This window comes from Mustela erminea, chromosome 3, assembly GCF_009829155.1.
Source record: "Mustela erminea isolate mMusErm1 chromosome 3, mMusErm1.Pri, whole genome shotgun sequence".
Taxonomy (NCBI): domain Eukaryota; kingdom Metazoa; phylum Chordata; class Mammalia; order Carnivora; family Mustelidae; genus Mustela; species Mustela erminea.
In genome coordinates this window covers 90576342-90600613 of record NC_045616.1, presented here as the reverse complement: position 1 = coordinate 90600613, position 24272 = coordinate 90576342, and the positions used below count along the sequence as shown (strand labels likewise).

At 36.9% G+C, this 24272-nt stretch overlaps 1 protein-coding gene and 1 pseudogene across 3 annotated transcripts in view; one reads left to right on the top strand and one right to left on the bottom strand.

Annotated features, from left to right (window-relative positions):
* Positions 1 to 23050, top strand: part of SMAD5 (SMAD family member 5) — a 53250-nt gene extending 30200 nt beyond the window's left edge. For all 3 annotated transcript variants that reach the window (XM_032336642.1, XM_032336643.1, XM_032336644.1), the window contains exons 4-7: positions 1919 to 2038; positions 14137 to 14358; positions 16158 to 16414; positions 17976 to 23050. In XM_032336642.1, coding sequence (XP_032192533.1) covers positions 1919 to 2038; positions 14137 to 14358; positions 16158 to 16414; positions 17976 to 18119 — 743 coding nt within the window. In that variant the 3' untranslated portion in view covers positions 18120 to 23050. The remainder of the gene's footprint in view (positions 1 to 1918; positions 2039 to 14136; positions 14359 to 16157; positions 16415 to 17975) is intronic.
* On the bottom strand, positions 3386 to 3771 carry LOC116585708 (annotated as a pseudogene).
* Positions 23051 to 24272: the final 1222 nt, after the last annotated feature.

Here is a 24272-nt window from a genome sequence, read left to right as displayed (position 1 = left end):
AATGAATGGGTAAACTTACAGAAATATATATATATTTATAACTAGCTATGCAGACTGGCTACCCCTGCAACCTGAGAGTGAAGCCAAATGGTGCTAACTTGAGAGGCTTCATAGGGAGTCTATATACGTGGAAGCAGTGTTCTAACAGGTTATCAAAAACCTGAAGACAGAAAAAGACTATGTGTTTGATGACTATGATGTGGAGCAGGTATTCTGGAAAACTGAAAGTGTATTTTAAGTATCATTGGATCATTTATTGGCCCAAATACCCAAATTATGTATTTCCAGGCATTAAAAATTAAAGTTCTACCACCCCAAAAGAAGTAACCTTGTTTGACTTAAATATTTTCATGTAATTTGTAATATGAAGTACCATTTATTGAGTGCCTTTTGTATAACTGGTACTGTGATGAAGATACTGCATTAAATTTAATCTTCAGAGCAACCATGTGAGATAGTAGTTGGATTATACAGGTGAAGAAAGAAACTGATACTCCCTTCAGGAGTTTAAGTACCTTGCCTGAGCTTTGCGGCCTAGGTTTCTCTGCTCTCAAGTCTGTGTTTTTTGCCTTTTTTTTTTTTTTGGTAAACATATAGTGTATTACTCGCTTCAGGAGTACAGGTCTGTGAATTAAACTGTGTGCTTTTTTAACTTTACTGGTTGTCATATGATTATAGACTTTGGAAAGTTAAAAAGACACCCCAGTTATCTTTAATTAGGTAACTGATAAACTGGTTTGCCTGGGGAAACTTCATAAGTAGATTTTATAAAGTGCCCAGATTTTGTTAATGGCCTGTCATATATGGATGCATCATTATGTCACTTTGTCAAAAAATATTTGAATGCCTACTGTGGCAGGTTGAGTCATAGGTAAGTATGTTGTTTCTGGTTTCTTTGTTGCATTGGTTGATGTATTTTAAAATTTTTTTTAAGAAGAATTAAGTATCAACTGTTTAATGTGCTATTGGGTTTTTGCACCAGAACTAATTTTCATACTTTGCCCTAGATTCAGTTTGATTACAGTTCTGTGTCAAAATATATTTTGTACAAACCTTGGAGTGAAAGAAATAGAGCTGTAGCTTCTACAGAGATTTTTAACTATGAGGGCTGGAATTCAGATTATCTAGTTCACATTCAGATGTCCTGAGAATTACCTAATTATTTAGTAAGGCATGACAGCCATTTCAGGATATTGAAAAGAATTAACTGTCTATCTGCTGTTCATGTTGGTAGTCCGATCATACAGGCGGAGAGTATAGTTTTAGTTTTTGGTATTAATTAACAACATACAGTATGTGATTTTGGTAATTTCAAAGTGTCTCTGTAGAGGTACACTCAAACTAGGTTAATCTGTGTCCTTCAGATTGGTCTGTAGTTGTTGCAGTTCCTCCCAGCATGGGTCTAAGCACATAAAGACAAAATTCTTGACCTTGAATTCTATTTTAGTGAATTTCAGCACTGGTCTACTATCTGGGATTGAACCGAATATATATGGTCCTTTAGCAGGTTTTCAGTAATTAATAAGTGTGCTGTCTTTTCTCCTTTTCTCTTGCCTCAGGTAGCAGCCTACATTTTTGTTTGTCTATAATGTTGAGTGACAAACCCTGTTGTTAATCTTATGAAAAAAAATTTTTTTAAAGATTTTATTTATTTATTTGACAGAGATCACAGTAGGCAGAGAGGCAGGCAGAGAGAGAGGGGGAAGCAGGCTCCCTGCTGAGCAGAGAGCCTGATGCAGGGCTCTATCCCAGGACCCTGGGATCATGACCTGAGCCGAAGGCAGAGGCTTTAGCCCACTGAGCCACCCAGACGCCCCAATTTTAGGAAATTTTTAATGCTTTTAGAATACATTTAAGCAGGATGAAGGTATTAACAATTCTTTTGGGACTTTAACTTTTCTCATATTCTCCTCCTTAGCTGATACTCCTCCTCCTGCCTATATGCCACCAGATGATCAAATGGGTCAAGATAATTCCCAGCCAATGGATACAAGCAATAATATGATTCCTCAGATTATGCCCAGTATATCCAGCAGAGGTAAGAGAAATTATCATCATAATTTGTTGTTACTGCTATTTTGTTTTTAACTTCTTACCACTTTTTAAAAACTTTATTGAAGTATTGTTTATAAACCATAACATTTATCCATGTGTATGATTCAGTGACTTGTAGTAAATGTATAACGTTTTGTACCATCACCACAATCTAGTTTTAGAATATTTTCATAATCCTTTAAAAAGATAATCTTGTACGCCTTTTCAGTCTATCCCTGCTCTTGTCCTCAGCTCCAGACAGCCTCTAATCTGTTTTGTGTATATATAGATTTACCTTTTTTAAATATTTCATGGAAGTAGAATTGCATAATGTGTAGTTATTTGCATCTGGCTTCTTTCACTTAGCGTAATGTTTTCAAGGTTCTTTCATGTTGAAACATGTATTGGTAGTTTTTTCCTTTTTATTGCTAAACTGTTTTCCATTGTATGGATGTACCATATTTTTTTAGCCATTCACCAGTTGGTGGACATTTGAATTATTTCTAGTTTTTGGCTACTATGACTACTACTCTAAGGAACATTTGCATATAAGTTTTTGTGTGGGTTTTGTGTTTTTATTTTTCTTGGGAAAATACCTAAGACTGGAATTTCTGAGTCAATATGATGAATTTAACTATTTAAGAAAAACTGCCAAATTTCTCCAAAATAGCAGTGCTGTTTTATATTCTTACCACTAACATATGAGGGTTCCAGTTTCTCCACATGCTTTTAGTTATTTTTTAAAGATTAATTTATTTATTTGAGAAAGAGAAAGCACAAGCAGGGGGAGCAGCAGAGGGAGAAGGAGTCCAATGAGGTGCTCCATCCCAGGACCCTGGAGTCCTGACCTGAGCTGCATCCCAGGACCCTGGAGTCATGACCTGAGCTGAAGGCAGATGCTTAACCAACTTAGCCCCCCCCCCCCCCGCCCCACACATACCCCTTATCTCCACATGCTCTTGATTCTTGTTACTGTCAGTATTTTGGATGTACCCATTTTAGTGGGTATGAGGTAGTGACTCATTGTGGTCTTAATATGTGCTTCTGTTTAATTTTCATTTAATTTTCCATTTCTGTAATCAGTGTTGATGATGAGCATTTTTTATGTACTTATTAGCTGTTCATGTATTTTTTTTTCATGACATATTTAAATCTCTTGCCCAGTTTTAATTGGGTTGTTTGTTTTACTTTTGAGATGTGAGAGTTCTTTATATATTCTGGTTAGAAGTCCTTCATTAGATGTATGATTTGCAGATATTTTTGTTTACTCTGGATTGTTGTTGCATTTTCTTAATGTCTTTTGAAACACAAAAGTTTTCAACTTTTTTTTTGGCTCAACTTTATTTTCTCTTCAGTAAGTTGAAATCCTTGAGGGGTACAATATCACATGGATTCTGTGGCAGATGACTTTAGCGGGAAGGTTGCTTGGGAATTTGGCATAAACCAGGCTACTGTTTCCATGAGCACGAGTTACTTTTCCCCAGATTACTCTGATTTTGTACAGATTGCCACCAGGAGTCACTGTGTTGTTCTTAGATTTGTACACAGAAGCACATCTCTTGCCTCCATAAGAGTTCAGTTTCATTTTGAGCATAAACACGTTCAATTTTAAGAAGAGCTGTGCACTCCTAGTTCAGAAGACCTCACTTACAACTAGCAAAAATGTCTCTGGACCACAGCCTTCCAGACATATTTGTCAGTTTAGGAGTTCTGTTCCCAGCAGGCCTCTGTAGGCTGCAAGATGGCAGAAAGAGCTGAAAGTTTTAAATTTTGACAGAGTCTAATTTATCACTTTTTTCTTCCCTTGTTCATGTTTTTGGTGTGCATCTGGGAAATCTTTGTCTATCCCAAAGTCATGAAAATTTTGTTTTGTCTTACAGAAGTTCTGTAGCCTTATCTTTTACATTTAGGTGATTTATATTGAGTTAAGCTTTCTGTATGATAGAGATCTAAATTCATCTTTGTGCATGTAAGCATCCATTTGGTTCTAGCACTGTTTTGTTGAAAAGAGTATCTACCATTTCTCCACTGAATTGCCTTAGCATGTTTTTCCAAAATCAGTGGAATAAATGTAAGAGTTTATTACAGGACTCAATTTATTCATTGATTTTTATGTCTGTACTTCATAGTCTTAAAATACATACTAAAGCTTCATAGTAAGTTTTGAAAACAAGAAGTGTTAATCCTCCAACTTTGTTCTTCTTCAAAATTGTTTAGCAGTTCTGCATTCTTTGTATTTGCCTATTATTTTAGTACCGGTTGTTAATTTCTGCCTCCCCAAAAATCCCCTCCCTGGATTGTGATAGAGATCATGTTGAATCTAAATCAGTGGGGGAGGTTTTCCATCATCTTCCAGTGCATAGATTTGGTATGTCTTGTCATTTATTTAGATCTTCCAGTGTTCAAGATAAATTTTTTTTTACTTTAGCGTCTCTGTATAGATATATTCTGAAGTGAATGGAATTTGGTTTCTTCTTAATTAAATATATTGAAATATAATTGGTTTTTCATATATTAATCTTGTAACCTGCAACCTTGCTGAATTCATTTATAAATTCTGATAGGGATTTTTTTTGTGTGTGTGTGCTTATCTGTCTGGATTCCGTAGGATCTTCTAAATATAAGAATGTGTCAGTGACAAACAGCATATTTTTCTCCCTGCTATCCAATCTGGATGCCTTTAATTTTTTTTTCTCTCTCTCTCATTATTAGAGGGCATGTATGAAAAACCTTATAGCTATCATCATCCTTAATGGTAAAAGACTGAATTACTATTCCCCTATAATTGGAAACAAGAGAAGGATGCCTGTTCTCACTACTTCTGTTCACTGTCATTCTGGAGGGGCTAGCCATAACTAGTAGTTCTGTTCCTAGTTTGCTGAGAATTTTTACCATGAGTGGACGTTGGATTTTGTTAGAAGCTTTTTCTGCATCTGTTGAGATGATCAGATGAGGTTTTTTTTCTTTTTTCTATTTAATGTATATTCCATGAACTTATTTTCTGATATGAAACCAGGCTTTTATTCCTGGGATATTCTCATGTGGTCTTGGTGTATAATTCTTTTTAATACATTTCTAGATTAGATTTACTGATATTTTGTTGAATATTTTTGCTTGTGTATTCGTGAGGCAGGGATTGTGACGTCTTTATTTAGCATTGGTGTCAGGGTAATAATGATCTCATGGAATGAGTTGGGAAGTGTTCCCTTGTGTTTTTGGAAGGGCTTATTTGTATTATTTCTTTTTTAAATATTTGATAGAATTTGCCAGTGAAGCTATTTGGGTTTAGACTTTTCTTTATGGGGAAATTTTTAATTACTGTTTCAGTTTCCTTAGTTGGATCTGTCTATTCAGAGTCTCTGTTTTTTCTTGAGTCAGCTTTGATAATTTGTGTCTTGCTAGGAGTTTTTGCATTTTGTCTAAATTGTCTAATTTGTTGGCATAAAGTTTTTCATAGTATATTTTATAATAGTTATGATTTCCTTAGGGGTTAGTGGTGATGTCTTCATTCCTGGTTTTGGTATTTTGTGTCTTGGTTGGTTTAGCTAAAGGATTGTTAAATTTGTTGATCTTTTGAAAGAACCAGCTTTCTTTTTTTCATTGATTTCCAAATTCATTTGCTGTTATTTTCTTTATTCTGCTCACTCTACTTTTAGTTTGCGTTTTTTTTTTAATAGTTTCTTAAGATGAAATCTTTGGTTATTGGCTTCAGTGGTTCTACATTTTTAGCATAGAAGTTCAAGACCACTCCTTTAGTTGCATCCCATAATTTTGGTATGTTTTGTTTTCATGCTTATTTAGTTCAGAATTTTTTTCAAGTTCCCTTTTGATGTTTTACTTTGGCCCTTGGATTATTTAGTAACACATTAATCAGTTTCCATATATTTTGGTATTTCCCCATTTTTTCTTTTGATTCCTAATCTGATTCCATGTGGGATTACAAAGCATTGAACATACTTTGTATGATTCCAGTTCTTTTTAAAATTTATTGAGAATTGTTTTATGTATGTTTTGTGTAGCTTGAGATCTAAGAATGGTTTTTAGATTATTAAAGAGTTGTTAAAGGGGCGCCTGGGTGGCTCAGAGGGTTGAGCCTCTGCCTTCGGCTCGGGTCGTGATCTCAGGGTCCTGGGATCGAGTCCCACATCGGGCTCTCTGCTCAGCAGGGAGCCTGCTTCCTCCTCTCTCTCTCTCTGCCTGCCTCTCTACCTGCTTGTGATCTCTGTCTGTCAAATAAATAAATAAATAAAATCTTTAAAAAAAAAAAAGAGTTGTTAAAGAAAAAGAATATGTGACAAAGATAGTATGTGACTTACGAAACCTAAAATATTTGCATCCCACTTGGTCATGTATTTAATCCTTTTTATATGTTCCTGGATTTGGTGGACAAGAAAGATTTGCCAACCCCGGGCATAGCAGTGGTCTATTTTAGAGACTATTCCATGTGCATTTGAAAAAAGAAAAGAAAACAAAAAAACCCTATACATTTTGATACTGTAGGGTGTCCTAAATTCTGTGCATTTTATTTAGATCAGGTTGGTTGATAGTGTTGTTGTTCAAGTTTTCTGTATCCTTGCATATTTTCTTTCTAATTGTTGTATTAGTTGTTGAGAGTGTGAGATTGCAGGTTGGGATATCCCCAACTGTTATTATTGGATCATTTATTTTGCTTTCATTCATGCTGGTTTTTGCTTCATTGCTTTGGGGGCTCTGTTGATAAAGTAAACAACTCAGTATCATTTCGTATATTCACAGAGACATGCAAAGCATCACCACTGTCCGTTTCCAGAACTTCTCATCATCTCAGACAGAACTCTATACCCATTAAACAGTAACCACTCTCCCCTTAGCCCTTTGTTAATCACCATTCTACTTTCTGTCTCAATGAATTTGCCTAGTGGAATCTTACAATATTTGTCCTTTTGTGACTAGCTTTTTTCAGTTAGCTTAACCTTTTCAAGGTTTATTCATGTTATAGCATGTATCAGAATTTCATTTCTTTCCAAGATTGAATGTGTTCCCTTGGATGCATATCCCACATTTTGTTAACCCATTTATCAGTTGGTGGACATTTGGGTTGTTTCTGCCTTTTGGTAGAATAGTGAATAACGCCATCATTAATATTATTGTACAGATATTTGCTGGACTGTGCTTTTTAAATCATTTGGTATCCTATGCCTGGGAGTAGAATTGCTGGATTTAATGGTAATTCTGTTTAACTTTTTGAGGAACTGCCAAACAGTTTTCCACAGCAGCTATACCATTTACACATTAACACTAGCCGTGCTTTAGAGTTCTTTCTCTACATTCTTGCCAATACGTGTTAATTTCCATCCTTTTTTAATACAGTAGCCATCCTAATGGATGTGAATATGGTATCTTATTGTTCTAAAGTCACTTTTTAAAAAAGATTTTATTCATTTGAGAGAGAGAGCACATGCCCATGAGAGCATGTGGGGATGGGAGGGACAGAAGGAGAGGGAGAGGCAGACTCCCCACTGAGAAGGGAACCAGATTTGGGGCCAGTCCCAGGACCCCATGATCATGGAAGGCAGATGCTTAACTGAGCCACCCAGGTGCCTCTGAAGTCACTTTGTTTTGAGACTTTAATCTTCTTAGTTTATAACAAGTTTGGGAGAAGTTTGGTACTGCCATTTTATACATTTCTTAAAAGAATGATGTTTTTGTGTGCTTTGTATGTGTGTGTGATGATACTGAAGGAGTGAGTGTATGTCACACTTTGTTTTTCCGGGAACCCCACATTTCTAAGAATAGTTAAATTTCAGCCCTCCCTAGTAGTCTTGTTAATGTGTGAATACTGTCTTTGCTTTTTCAAGGTGTAGGATTTATCTAGGACTTCTATCACACTCATTTTCTTATAGTTTATACAGTCTGCCTTCTCATAGAACAGAATGTCTCTGGAGGTGAATTCCTGTACCGCTCCTTACTCGCTTTTTAGCCTCAGGTAGCATTTAAAGTCTCTCCACTTCTCTTTCTCATTTGTACATGAAACAGAATATTTACACAGGAATTATTAGTTGTTGATTGGGTTAGACACTATGTATAATGGCTATAACATAGTGCATCAGGGGATGACCAGTAAATGGTGTTCTCATTCTCATTCTCTTATTTTGAGACTTTGGACTGGACTTACCTCCATTGTCATCTTCCTTCCCTTCTTTGTCCTAGCTGTCCAGAGATCAGCGTGCAGCTCTGTGGTGTTGTCTGTTGGATAATTCTTGCACTACCATTTGTCACAGCCAGACAGCTGAGTCCCCTTAGGGGGACCTGGCACTCAAGGCATCTTGCCCTCGTTGATGTCTTTTTTTCACCAAAGTTTCCTGTCATTTCAGTCCTATTTCTGGTTTTTTCTCTCTGTTTTATTTTGACAGAAGGGACATCAGAGTTAAACTGCAGCGCCTTGAATTGCCAGTTGACAATATGTTCTTTGCCTTGAGCAGAGCTCTTCTTTTTCTTCTCTGTGAACCAAAGTTGTCTTTTTAGTTTTGCTTAGCAATTTTTTCTTTGCAAGCTTCTGTTCATTTTTGGCTCTAGCTTTCCTGACACTATTCTTATAACTGCTTACAACTCATTTGTATGTGTCTTTGGTTGTGGGCCCCTCCCTGTTCTATCTTTTATATAAACTTCTTCATATTCTGAGCGCTTAGGACTTTTCTTTATGGGTCCACATTGGTTTATTTTTTTCTCTTCCTCCTCATCTGAATTCTTTGCAATTCAGTAATCAAAACTGAGTCTTAAAAGTTAACCATTTATTTTGTATTGCCTATCTAGTCCACCTAGCCACTCTTAAGAGTTTTTTGGATATTTTTGATTTGTGCCTTTTTTGAAAGGGAATTTGAAAGTTCCTGACTTCTCTTTCTGATTTCAGCCCCAAGAAAGATAATCCACCAGCACTGGGTGAAAAATTTGCATGTGTCCCTCCCATGCGTTACATCCATTATGAATTGTTGACTTCTACAGTAATAAGAGTTTGGCTGGTAATTTATTTTGTATATATATCTGTCTCCATAGGCAGTTCTGGCATTTAACATTAGATTGTATACCAGCTTTTATCCAAAGTTCATGCTCACTTAGTTGTGTTTTTTTTTTTCTTTAAGTTTTTTTCTTTAAGATTTTTTTTTAAATTTCTTTATTTAACAAAGAGAGAGATCACAAGTAGGCAGAGAGGCAGGCAGAGAGAGAGGAGGAAGCAGGTTCCCTGCTGAGCAGAGAGCCTGATGTGGGACTCGATCTCAGGACCCCGAGATCATGACCTGAGCCGAAGGCAGAGGCTTAACCCAATGAGCCACCCAGGCGCCCCACTTTTAGTTTTTTTTTTCAAACAGACTTCATGGGGCACCTGGGTGGCTCAGTGGGTTAACGCCTCTGCCTTCGGCTCAGGTCATGATCCCAATATCCTGGGATTGAGCCCCGCATCAGGCTCTCTGCTCAGCGGGGAGCCTGCTCCCTCCACCCCCTTCCTGCCTCTCTGCCTACCTGTGATCTCTATGTGATAAATAAATAAAATCTTTTTATTTTTTAAAGATTTTTTTTTTTTTTTAAAGATTTTATTTATTTATTTGACAGAGAGAAATCACAAGTAGACGGAGAGGCAGGCAGAGAGAGAGAGAGAGAGAGAGAGAGGGAAGCAGGCTCCCTGCTGAGCAGAGAGCCCGATGCGGGACTCGATCCCAGGACCCTGAGATCATGACCTGAGCCGAAGGCAGCGGCTTAACCCACTGAGCCACCCAGGCGCCCCTATTTTTTAAAGATTTTATTTATTTATTTGACAGAGATCACAGGTAGGCAGAGAGGCAAGCAGAGAGAGAGGAGGAAGCAGGCTCCCTGCTGAGCAGAGAGCCTGATGTGGGGCTCGATCCCAGGACCCTAGGATCATGACCTGAGCCGAAGGCAGAGGCTTTAACCCACTGAGCCACCCAGGCGCCCCAGATAAATAAATAAAATCTTAAAAAAAAAAAAAACAGACTTTATTTTTCATAGGAGTTTTAGGTTCACAGCAAATAAAAGTGGAAAGTAGAGCGAGTTCCCACACACCCTCTGTCTCCACACATGCACAGCCTTGCCAGCTACCAAAACCCTATACCGGACTGGTACATTTTTTGTTTGTTTGCTTTTTTAAAGATTTTATTTATTTATTTGACAGAGATCACAGGTAGGCAGAGGCAGGCAGAGAGAGGAAGGGAAGCAGGTTCCCTGCAGAGAGCCTGATGTGGGGGCTCAATCCCAGGACCTTGGGATCACAACCTGAGCTGAAGGCAGAGACTTTAACTCACTGAGCCAACCAGGCGCCCCTGGAGTGGTACATTTTTACAGACTTAGCTATCTTCACACATCACCCGAAATCGATGGTTTACATTAGGGTTTGTTTTTGCTGTTGTATGTTTTGTGGATTGTAACAAATGAATAATGAGAGGAATGTACTACTGTCGTACTGGTAACATACAGAAATATATCTACAGTATACAGAATAGTTTTACTGCTGTAACAATCCTCTGTGCTCTGCCTGTTCATTCCTCACTCCTTCTGACCTGCAACCGCTGGTGTTTTTACTGTCTCCATAGTTTTGCCTTTTCCAGAATGTCATTTCGTTAGAATCATACAGTATGTAGTCTGTCAGATTGGTTTCTTTCACTTAGTAACATGCATTTTAAGTTCCCTCATCCCTTTTCATGCCTTGCTAGCTCATTTTGTTGTAGAGCGATTAATATTCCCATCATCTGGAAATTACCACAGTTTATCCATTCACCTGCAAAAGGACATCTTGGTTACTTCCAAGTTTTGACAATCATGGATAAAGTGCTATAAACATCTGTTTGTAGGTTTTTATGTGGACATAAGTTTTTAGCTCCTTTGTGTAAGTACTGAGGAGCATGTTTGTGGATTGTATGGTGAGAGTGTGTTTAGTTTCGTAAGAAACCACCAAACTGTCTTCTAGAGTGGCTATACCATTTTATATTCCACTAGCAGTGAATGTGAATTCCTGTTGTTCCACATCCTTCCCAGCTTTTGATGTTGTCACTGTTTTGGATTTTGGCCATTCTTACGGGTGTATCATGGTACTTTATTGCTATCTTAATTTACATTTACTGATGACACATGATGTGGAGTATGTTTTTATATGCTTATTTCTTATGCATATATCTTCTTTGATGAGGTGGCTGGTTATGTCTTTGACCCATTTTTAAAATTGGGTTACTTATTTTCTTGAATTTTAAGAGTTCTTTGTATATTTTGGATAATAGTCCTTTACCAGGTATGTCTTTCGTACATATTTTCTCCCAGTCTTGGCTTGTCTTCTTATTCTGTTGATAGTGCCTTTTCCAGAGCAGAAGTTTTAATTTTTAGTAAAATCTGGCCTAGCAGTTCTGTCATGGTTCATGCCTTGGTGTTGTCATTACCATATTCCTGGGCCATCTAGATTTTCTGCTACATTACCTTCTAGAACTCTTATAGTTCTGTATTGTACATTTAGGTCTGTGACCAGCCTTTAGGTAATTTTTGTGAAGGATGTGATGTCTGTGTGTAGATTAATTTTTTTGCATGTGAATATCTGTTGTTCTATTTGTTGAAAAGACTGTCTTTTCTCCATTATTGCTTTTTGTTGCTTCATCAGAAAACAGTTAACTGTATTTTTTTTTTTTAAGATTTTATTTCTTATCTGACAGAGAGAGAGAAATCACGAGTAGGCAGAGAGACAGACAGAGGTGGGGGGGGTGGGAAGCAGGCTCCCCGCTGAGCAGAGAGCCCGATGTGGGACTCGATCCCAGAACCCTGGGATCACGACCTGAGCTGAAGGCAGAGGCTTAACCCACTGAGCCACCCAGGTGCCCCCAGTTAACTGTATTCATATAGGTCTTTTTCTGGGCTTTCTCTCCTGTTCCTTTGATCTGTTTGTGTATTCTTTTTGCCATTACCATACTGTCTTGATAACTGTAGCTTTATGGTAAGTTAAATAGCATCAGGCTTCTGATTTTGTTCTTCTTCAGTATCATATTGGGTGTTCTGGATCTTTTGCTGCCCCAGATAAATTTTAGGATTGGTTTGTTGATATCCACAAAATGATTTGCTGAGATTTTGATTGAGATTGTATTGGTTATCTATAGATCATATTGGGAAGAACTGAATTCTTGGCAATATTAAGGCTTCTTTTCCATGAATGTGGGCTATGTATTTATTTAGTTCCTCTTTGATGTCTGACTTTGGGGTTTTATAGTTTCTTCATCTAGATCTTGTACCTATTTTGATTTTTACCTAAGTATTTCTTCTTTTGAATGCTAATATAAGTGGTGATGAATTTTTAATTTCAAATTTCACATGTTCATTGTTGATGTATAGCAAAGTGATTCACTTTTGTGTATTAACCTTACATCTTGTGATCTTGCTATAATAGCTTAATTAGTTCCAGGAGGGGTTTTTTGGTCCCCTCCCCCCCCCCGGTTTTCTAGGTAGACAGTCATATCATCTGTGAACAAAGATGATTTTACTTATTCCTTTCCAATTTGTATACCTTTTATTACCCTTTCTCTTACTGTATAGCTAGGACTTCTAGTGCAATGTTGCAAAAGGAGTGGTAAGAACATCCTTGTTACTGATCTTAGCAGGAAGTCTTCTAGTTCCTCACCATTAAGTATGAAGTTAGGTATAAGTTTCCTATAAATGTTCTTTATCAAATTGTAGAAGTTATCCTCTATTCCTAGCTTGCTAAGAGTCTCACTTGTTTTTTTTAGTTCATATTTTTTTTAGAGTAATTTTACAAATACTCATATATGTCTTTCAGGTTGCTGATGCAGACGGAGGCTTGTTTTATAAATATAAATCTTGATTAGCTTGTGCTAGAAAAACAATTTAAAATGTTAAAACACACCTGTTGAAAAACTTTGGGACTCAGCATAAGCAGTTCTAAGAGGGAAGTTTATAGTAGTGCAGGCCTACTTTAAGAAACAAAATCTGAAATAAACCGTCTAACCTTACACCTAAAAGATCTAGTAAAAGAAGAAACAAAGCTTTAAATCAACCAATGTGTTATAATACATTAGTAACATATGAAGGATAAAAACCATATAATCGTCTCAATAGATGCAGAAGCATTTGACAGAAATCATTATCTGTTTATGATGGAAATGCAACAAAGTGGTTTTAGAGGAAACATACCTCAATATAGTAAAGATGATGTATGACAAACCCACAGCTAACATCATTCTCATTGGTGAAAAGCTGGAAGTTTTAAGATGAGGAACAAGATAAGGATATCCATTCTTGCCACTTACTTGTATTCAGCATAGTGCTGGAAGACCTAACTGCCCGCAGTCAGACGAGAAAAAGAAAGAAAAGCCACCCATACTGGAATGGAAGAAGTAAAACTGTCATTTGCAAATTATGTGGGGGTGCCTGAAGACTTCACCAAAAAAACTACTAGAACTAAGAAATGAAATCAGTAAAGTTGCAGGGTCAACTTTAGATCATTTGAACAGGATAGAGAGCCCAGAAATAAACTAATGCTTGTATGGTCAGTTAATCTGTGACAAAAGAGGAAAGAATATACAATAGGGAAAAGACAGTCTCTTCAGTAAGTGGTGTTGGGAAAACTGGTCAGCCACATATGAAAAATGAAACTGGACTACTTTCTTAAACCATTCACCAAATAAACTCAGACTAGTCACTACTGTTGTACACTTGAAACCATTATGCTATTGTATGTCAACTCTACTTCAATAATAAAAAATTAAAAAAAAATAAAATAAATGTGATATTATCCATCCTTACATTTGTATTTAGATAAGTTTTAAAATCATTGTATTCAAGGCATTACTGATTTTCTTTCTTTCTTTCTTCCTTTCTTTCTTTCTTTCTTTCTTTCTTTCTTTCTTTCTTTCTTTCTTTCTTTATTTTTTTAAAGATCCAAACTTTTTTTCCCAACACCACTTACTGAAGAGACCGTCCTCCAGAAAGGACAGCAAGACTGAAGTGAAATATGTGAAAGGATTTTTCATAGAGTGCTTGGGTTCACTTAAAGGGAAACACAAAGAATCCTGGATTTCTTATTCACTCACTAATCATTTTTTCTGTCTGGTTTGTTTACAGATGTTCAGCCTGTTGCCTATGAAGAGCCCAAACATTGGTGTTCAATTGTGTACTATGAATTAAACAATCGTGTTGGGGAGGCTTTTCATGCATCTTCTACTAGTGTGTTGGTAGATGGATTCACAGACCCTTCGAATAACAAAAGTAGATTCTGCTTGGGGTTGTTGTCAAATGTTAATCGTAATTCAACAATTGAAAACACTAGGCGACATATTGGAAAAGGTAACTTTGTCATTTCCCTGTGTTCAGTTGAAATCAGTCATTTGTTGTGCTCACTGTGTACCGTGAGTTGTGTAAAGTTGTCTATACCACGAGCCTGAGGTACGGGCTCTGCCCTCAAGTGTCAGGTGCTAGAGAGTGAATTAAGTCAAGACCTGATCAGTCCTCTTTTCCTTATCCTTATTGTCATAGTACTTAGTCTCTGAAATCATACTATTCCTATATTTATTTTTTGAGTGGCTTCTTGACTGGAATATAAGCTTTACAGAAGTTTGCTTTGTTTACAGCATTATTTTCAGCAGCTAGAAGAGTGCCTGGTTCATAGTAAGTACAGACAAATATTTGTGAAATATATGAATGCTGATGAAGGATTAGAATTTTTTAATTATGGTATTTTGAGTTGAGGTACCTTGTAACAATCCCTGTTATGTTGGAGGAGCTGGGTTATAGTTAAGAAGTCCAGTTTGAATGATAACAAGTCTCCAGTGGCTTCATCACCACCCCTCCTACCTTTTAAATTCAGATAACTAGGTTTTATTTCCATTTCATTCCACAAGACAGTTGCCACAACAAACAGGGAACTTTTCCCACCTCTGTGAAATGTCTGAGTCTCGTGTATCAAGTGGTTGGGAAGGAAAGCTTTCCCAGGTAGAGCGTATTGCCTGTCTTGTAAGTTTAGTTTTTGCCACTAGCTCTATTTTGTTTCCTAGATTTGAGAAAGTCTTAGTCCAGGTTAGATAGAACAAAAGGTACACTTATACCCTTTACCTACAAACAGTAAACTTTATTTTTACCTACAGGAGGTACAGTTATAATTGTGATGTGATATCTTAGAGAAGAGATTCAGCAAAATACTATGGCCAAAAATAAGTTGAAAAGAAATTTCTGTTCTTTTTTGACTCTGTTGCTAACTTGGCATTGATTTTGTGGGTGAAATGCCTCACTTCTGTGTATTGGTTTTCCCACTGCAGGAGAATGATCTTAGAGAAATCTACCTGGTGAATAATTAAATTCTACAATCTGTTTTCCCATCTTTCCTAGTATCTAGTTTTAGGGTCCCTTCCTCCATGGGTCATTTTATTTGCTCAGAACAAAAAACAAAACAGTTTTTCGTACCATAGTCTAATATAAGTCTTTGACTCACATGTGTATGAAGTATGAGTGTACAGGGATCGTCTTTTTAGCACTGTTTGTAGTGGTGAAAAGTTGGAAATAACTTCAGCTTTAGCTGTATAATTTGAAGTTTTAATATTGAAACTGTGTTCACATATTACATACATATTTCTAAAATACCCAAACCGCTCTTTTCGAGAGAGATAAAATAAATCTGCCATTTAAAGTCTTTTCCTGTGACCTGAAATTACATATATGACTTAGGGTCTTTTTTAATGCTCCTGTACTCCATTAGTAAAAAGAAAGCAGAGCATCTTGTCAGTTGACTCTTCGTGATAGTTAAATTAACTTAGCACCAAGTGCTCCTTTGAAAAGACTGATCATAGGTGCTTTTTGGTCTTTTTGCATTCGCTTTGTCTCACAGAGATATTAAATGATTGTTGGCAAAGAGAAAATAACCTAAGAACTGATAAACCTGAGGCTTAAGTCTTATTAGTTATTTAAGGACCATTGTAGAGCTCTTGATTCTCTTTGGCGCAGTGTAAGGCCCTCTAGTGGTAGCTTCTGTCTACAGACTGCTGGGCATTTGCTGTAGGTTAGTGGGTATTCTTGGTTGCACCTTATACTACCTCTTTGGTTTCATTATACTGCTGTATTAAGGTGAATCTTGTAATGCTTGTCTTTTTAAGGTGTTCACCTGTACTATGTCGGTGGAGAGGTGTATGCAGAGTGCCTCAGTGACAGCAGCATATTTGTTCAGAGTAGGAACTGCAACTTTCATCACGGCTTTCATCCTACCACTGTCTGTAAGATTCCCAGCAGTTGCAGCCTTAAAATTTTTAACAACCAAGAGTTTGCTCAGCTTCTGGCTCAGTCTGTCAACCACGGATTTGAGGCAGTGTATGAGCTCACCAAAATGTGTACTATTCGAATGAGTTTTGTCAAGGTGAGTGAGTGGTAGCCTGTAGCTTAATTAGAGTCACTGTAAATATGTATATTTCTCTAGGTTATGATTTTAAAATGCCTTTGTGAAGTGAAAGTATTTACTTTTGACCTGACTTAATAGGTTTTTAAATGATACTCTTGATTTAAAGCTTTAAAACCACACAGTAGGTCTAAGTTTTAATTTTATAATCCAGACATTATATAATCCATGATACTGATACTGATTTTGATATTGAATAGGGGCTGAGTTTATAAAGAGCTTCGGGTAAAGACTGAATTGCTAGAAATATTAAAATTGCTTTTGAAGTTCCTTAGCTTCAGCAGTTTCAATTATTATTAGATCCCACTGGGGTGACTTAAAAAATTCTTCAGAAGACTAAAATTATCTTCCTTGTATTTAACCTCTGTTATTAAGGATTTGCAGAGTTGAAAGAACTTTTCAAATTTATCATTTGCTCTTGGCCTGATTTTACTGGCCTTCTGAAAATGATGGTTTGTGAGTAAAATTAGGGAAGAATTTTAGTGACACATATAAGCATCTTGTACTCTATCCATTTGGTCCTTCAGGATTTAGCCAAAGAAGAACAACTGTGAAATGATGCTCTGAGTGGGCTTTTTCTTTTTGGCATTCAGACCCACAGTCCAGTGTTGCCTTGCTGCTTTGCTATAGGTCTTTTTTATGCATCAGTAGCCCCAAAGGCATTCCCCCTCCATAGAAGCATAACTTCTTAAAAAAACATTTTATTTATTTATTTATTTGATCGAGAGTGAGAGAGAGAATGAGGGTTGGGGAGGAGCAGAGGGAGAATGAGAAGCAGATTCCTCACTGAGCCGGGAGCATGACTATGCAAAGAAGTGGGGCAGGGATGCGAGTCTCAATCCCAGGACTCTTACGAAGTGTGCCACCCAGGTGTCCCAGAAACATAACTTCTATATGTTTAGTCTCTACTTGCCCATTTCCCCCTTCCCAAGCCTTATTTTTCTGGGCCAGCACTACCGTAAGCTGTAAAGCAGAGAGCTTGGTGAATCCAAGCACATAAATGTGAAAAAAATTCTGTTTAGAATTTTAAGCTAAAGTGTTCCAGTTTAATTCATCCCAGCTACTTTAATTACAGTTGCATGCTATTGATCAGATCTATAGTGTCTTACCTCATACTTTAAAAAAAAAAAAAATCCCAAACCTGAAAACCCAAAACTTTTTCATAGCAAAATCTGATGTGAACTTATATGAGGCTCTTTGTGCGTTTTATTTATCCCATTAAGTGAGAATGTATCTCACTGCAGAAATAATAGTGTTATAATTATGAAATACTGTACTTTCTGAAGTACAAAACTTTACAAACTTCAAAAAGAGGAAGAATTCTGAAACATACCTCGCTCTAAGGGTTTCTATTAAGTGGATCCTATCTCTTTCACTACTGTAACTCTGTTGCTTTTAACTCCATGGTGAATTCTGAGATTGGTTTTGTGGTCTTTACTGTCTTTGTTAGTATGTTAAAATTGTTTTAGGCTGGTTGACAGTTTAAAGAGGGATTTGCTATGATATCTTTTCATTTTCTTAGGGCTGGGGCGCCGAATACCACCGGCAGGATGTTACCAGCACCCCATGCTGGATTGAGATTCATCTTCATGGGCCTCTTCAATGGCTGGATAAAGTCCTGACTCAGATGGGCTCCCCTCTGAACCCCATATCTTCTGTCTCATAGTGTAGAAGTAGTCTTTTCAATTATATTATTAGTGGACTTGTTTTAATTTTAGGGAAACTTTCAGTACAGATACTGTGAGCTTACATGGAAAACAGATATTATAGCTTATTTTTTTTTCTACATAATTGTGACCAATACATTTTTATTTGTGATGAATCTACATTTGTTTGTTAGTCATGTTCGTGTGATTAACTCCCAAAAGTGTTGTGAGAAATGCAAAGTAAGTGTTATACCCCAGTTCACAAGTTTGGCATTGAGCTTAAACTGGGACACAATTTTGCCTTCTTGTCCCAAATGACTTGTTATTTGTTCATTTTTTTTTTTTTAAAGTAATACATCACATTATGACAAGTTATAATAATGTAAGAAGGTATGCCATGAAAAGTCTTCCCTCCTCCTCTTAAGCCTATGGAAGCTCTACTTTTACCAGTTTCTTTGTCCTACCAATGTGAAGAAAGTGTAATTCATTGTTTCATAAAAGCATATGGTAAGGGCTGAAAAGAAACTATAAAAAAACAACACCGTTTTATTTGAAGGAACACTATGCACCGCTCTTAACAGGTAGTGTTCGGTAGAAGCAAAGTGATAGTTTTCTAGGTGATGTCATAAAATTTACATTTAATACAGCTAAATGTTTGTCAGTCTGTTGTGACTTCACTCAGTATATCTTTTGTAAAACATTTCCTTTAAAAAAAAAAAATTGTAAACAACAGATCTCCAGTATATGTCATTTACCCAGAATCTGTCGTAAGTACTACTTTATAGCTAGTGACAGTGCACGCGCGGCCTTGTTCAGCTTTGCTGCTTTTGGCCAATGTTGCAAGAACTCTAATTTTGACATGCATTAATCTTTTATTTTGCACTTTGATGGGTGACAGTTTTTCGTGTAACCTTTTGTGAGACACGCTCAAGTGACTTGGACTTGGATGCTCACCCTTACTTCCTTGGTACCCCTTTTGTATTAACAAACACTGCAGTTTATAGACGACAGTTGTAGGAAGTTACACTTTTTCTAGCTCTTGGTGTATTTTCAACCTAGATTATAAGACTGTTATTCTGTAGCTCCAACTTAAGGGGCCTTTTTAATTCCCTACTGCTTTATGGGTGTTACTCATGTTGGAAAATCACACACTTAATCCCATTGCTCTGAGTGGCGTCGGTTGCCCTGAGCAAGGAAAGGACCCGTGTACTGTAGCCGAAGAGCCTCTTCAGTCTGGCCCTGAGTTGAGGCTCCTGGTCTGGTGCTTGAATGAATAAGCAGTGGTTGTGGAGATAGTTGACTTTAAAATAGTCACATATGAAAGACTGCAGACTGTTCTCTCTGTTAACATGCGTGCTGGTTCTTTTCCCCTTTTTTTGGTACTTTTGTGGATGCTAGTCTCTCAGAACAGTCCTCAAGAGAGGAAAGACAGGAACACTCTAAAATACCCATTCAGTCAGTCATGCTGGAGGGCTTTGGGTAAAGAACTTTTAACCTCATTTTCTAGAGAGCAGTCAGATGGACACTTTGTTATGGCATGAGAACAGAGACATTATAAAAAAAAAAAAAAAAAAAAAAGAAATGACCTAATGTACCTATGGGAGAAAGCTATTTTCTGGTGCCTTTTGAAAGTATATGGAGCCATGTCAGTCTTCTATTTAAAATGTTAGTTTGGTTTGACTTTCTACTTTGCCCTTTCTGCTTTTAAGAGAAGAAAAAATGCATTTTTTGAGGAGAAGAGAATGCGGTTCATTTTGTTTTCTGTGCCATTATTTATTGCTTTTACAAAGTGCGGCCAGTGGGTGGCTTTAGTGGGTGGCTCACCTTTGGGTGAGGTGCCATATGTGTTTCCGTTCATGGTCCTTTGTTGGGTAAAAGGATCCTTTCTGACCCTCACCTGTGCCTTAAACGTAAGTTCTACATGGCATGCATTCTTTATCTTCCAGATGTGTCAGCCTCAGGAAAGAGAATTACTTGCTCCGTGTTTGAACCTAGCTACCCACATTATTCTTTTACTTACCAGGCATATGACACAATCTTTGGAACAAATTTATAAGAAAAAAAAACAAAACAAAGCACGCTGGTTGAATGACAGATACATGTAGTCAACTTCAGTGGGTTTGAACTGGTAGAAACTGTCGAATTGTTTTATTGATGTTTTCAATTGAGTTAATTGAAATTTGTTTTTATTCATGCCACAGCCTTTAGAGTTGGCAAGGTTTCATGTGATTGGCCTTTTCTGTGTTTTCCCCAAGGAATTTTGTCTCATGAAGGACAGTACTGAAGTTCTTAACTGTTGAGAGTTTCATGGAAAAGTATAAGCTTGTTGTATTTCCTAAAAGTAACCCCACATGCCTGGATTATAAGTGAAAATTGTACTCAGTGTAACTGCTTCTCTAATTCCCAGAGGTGCCCAAAATCTATGGATGGGAAATAAAAATTGCTAGTGACCAATGAAAAGAAGACACTTCTGAAAGAAACCTTTTCAGAAAAATGCAGTTTTAAAATTTTATTTGATTTCTAGAATGGTTTATAGTCAAATTTATGGAAACATCAACACCACTGGAATAATCATGTTTTATAGTGTATAACATATTAACATATGTGAGCTGGAAAGACTGGAGTCTGGAAATAATAAAATCACAACCGGTTTGGTAAATGCAGAAAGAGACATAGAATCAAAATTAATCTGAGTAATGAATTATTGCAACGGAAAGATGGTTGGGGAAAAAAAAATTAAAAGTTGCATTTGATCAGCATCTCTTTAAAATAAAGTGTTATGGTCTTTTTGGTAATGCTTGGCTTAAGTTATGGAATGTCAACTAGTAGGCGTGTTATTGATCTACTGAAGCTAACACTTTTTCTTTAGGGATTGAAGAAGACATCAATCAAAATGTCAAGTTATGTACATCAGAATATAAATCATTTTTCACATTTTATTGTTAAATAAGGAAACTGTGGTAATAGAATTGGCTGGGTTTCTGAGTTGAAATCCACAGTAAGATTACTAGGTAGTTCAATGAGCTGTATATCTCATTGTACAGAAAGAGGGTATAGCTACTTTATGCTGTTCATAACATTTGACAGTGAGATATCCGTTTAAGATGTAAAATGATCAATAAGTTTTCAGATTGAAATCTCTTGTCAGGGTAAGAACTGGGGCTCACATTATAAAATCCTCAAGGGTACCTGTGGGAAACGGTCCTCCTGTAATAGTACTCTGTTGAAGGAGGAGGTTTATACAAAAAATAAAATCCTACCAGTAGCAGAGAACCTCCAAAAAGTCTGGTAGTACCCGTTTAAGTACTTTCTGTTACAGAGAGCATCTGTATGTCAGCTTAGATCCCATTTCTTTATACTCTTTTTAGTTGTTTTTCAGTATTACTTTGGATTCTTATTACTTTCCCACTTAAAATATATTAATATCTTTCATGCTTAAGAAGGAAGGCTCTTCTGATCATTTTGAACTCATCTTCCAGTGCTGATTTCAGTTTGGATCTGTTAACTTTTCAGAGGGTCTGAGCCCTTCTCTGTCTTATTAAATCCTCGCTCACTCTCTCAGCTAGGAGTATAAATATGTGTCCTCATTATGCCAGTGAGCTAGAAAAGCAAGGATATTTTAAAGTAGTAGATAGCAGGGTGGTTTCAGGCATGTTTGGTGATTTTCATGGAAGGGACTTTTCCTGAACATTGGTTTTTGGGTGGTCTCTTGGGATGCTACCTAGGGCAGCTTTATGGGGGTAATCTCAGGTTTGAGGCCTGTTTCCTCTGGAGCAGCAGCCATTTTCCTTGATGGTACAGGCGGGATTTGGGGGAGGTTTTTTGCTCATAGAAGATGCATGTATGGAAAGTGATGATTCAAGGCATTTCTTCTGTATAAGCAGTTTGCCTGCCGGACAGTTTTTTGGAATCACTGGATTACAGTTTAGCATTTCCTAATTACAAGAGTAACAGTATTTATCAAGCCTTTATTAATTGGATTACTCATAATAGAAACTTACCTTCTAAAGTACAACTGTGTTATAACTGAAGTGTTAACCTGAAATTGGATGGTGTACAAAAACCAGTAAAAGAGATTTTTACATAGCAAAAAAGTTTTTTTTTTTTTTAAGGAAGAGCTTATGATACAATACTTGCTGGTTAGCATTTGCTGTAAAACAGGTGATGGGATGTTTTGGTGAAAAGATCCAAGAGCCGGATTCTTCTGTCATTCATGGCAGAGTGAAAAAGGTTGGTGTGGTTCTTGTCCAAATAATTCAATTTTGAAAATTCTTGCAATCACCGTAAACCATTGTCCTTTAAGGATTCATTTGAAGATAGTGTTCTTAAAAATTTCAGAATTTTGTGTACAGGTAGGTTCTTTTCCCTAATTAGTAAGTAGTGCCTTGTTGCTACGAGCTGGTATTAACTGTAATAAAACTACAGTGAGGCCAGATGGTTCCACATTCCTTACTTTTATAAGGAATTTTTTAGAATCAGATTTTCCCTTCTCATGTCATTGGAGATGATATTGCTTTGATTTATTCATGAAGTATTTTATGTGTAGGGACTCTGGAAGAAAATAGTTGGGCAAGTGATTTTCTTGATCTGGTGGGTTAAAATTGCATTTTGAAAATCACTTATTTTAAAATTGGATAGGATTGTAATCAAGAAAACTGGATGTTTGTATGCACCTGCCCATCTTCTCTTAAAAAGATACTTCATATGCAGATGATAAAGACCAAACCAGTGGCTGCACTATAGATCTGCTTCTTATTTGTACTTGTTCTGCTTCTGTTTATGTTGTAGAAAATGAAGTTCTAGCAACATGCTTCAATTCTGTTGCCTTTTTGATACTTATAAAAATGTATTAGGTTTTACTATATTGTGCTTTTCAAAGCCATAACTCTTAAGAACTTTGTTTTTGCATATTGTTTGCTAATACTTTATTTTAATAAATCTCAAAACCTGATAAATATGTGTGTGTGTGGGTTTTTATTGTTTGTTTTTTTGACTCTCTTTTGACTTGACATGTTTCACTGAGTGGAGTTATAAAAAGGATGAGATGCCCAGTTGCTGTGACTGGCTGTGTTATCTGTGTGTGCTTGGGCAATAGAAAATGGAGATACCATGCCTTTCTACTCAGCAGGAGATTTGCTCAGAATGATCAGTGTTTTTCCATTCTGTTTGTAAAGGAGTCCATGTATTTTTCTTTGTTGGTTGAGTTTAATTTAGTTGTGTTTTGAAGAAGTACTTAGATCTAGAGTGGGGTAATTTTGTTTAAATACTAATTTCCCTTCTCTCTGTCTTTCTGTAAATGAGTGATGTTGACCTGATGATTAGGAGATAGAGTAGCTCTTAGCGGAAGTGGCTCTGGGTTCTGCCTTCCTCCACAGGGGTCCTGGGCTTCATAGCTCTCTCAGCTCTGTGCCCTATGGCAAGTTGCTTAACCCCTCTGTACCTCAGTTTCCTGTCTACTTCATAGGATTTTGGGGAAGATTGAATAAAGTCATACAAATAAAGTACTTAACAGCAGTGCCTGGCACACAAGAACTTGTATTTATTCTTACTGTCTCTTGCATTTCTTCTGCTGCTTTGAGAGGAATTATTTCTGATGCTGCTTGACTTTAGGACGTCCACCCTTGGTTAGTTTTATTTTCTTCTTTAAAAAAAATTTTGTTTAAGTCACAGATTAGTTTTACAGCTCCACCAAGTACATACTTCTACCGCTGTGTGAAGGAGTGGTAGAAGTAGAGGAATGCTGTGTAGAGAAGTTCAGACGCATTCTCATTAGGAAGGGATGGTATAAATCTGTGTGCTCCCCCCTTAGGAAAGGAGGAAGACCCAAACTAAACATTTTAAGCCAAAAGAATAAATATAAAAGCTCCTACTGTTCTTTTTGGAGACAAGACGTCATCCAGAGAATCCATTTCTGCAAATCAGCTCCTTCTTGCAGCTTTTTAAGTGTAGGGTATTTAGTAGTGACTTCAATGGCTGTTTTCGAAGCATATTTAAAAAAAAAATTGTTCTGGCACAAGATTTTAGTAAACAGAGGTGTTGGCTTCTCTCTGATTTAAGGTGATTAGTTTTCAGATTGCTGTAGCCCAAACAGTTCAGGCGAGGAAGGGATCAGCTGTGACAGCTGCTTTAGTTTTCTTTCAGACAAGAGACTCAGTAGCTAACGCTCCTCCACA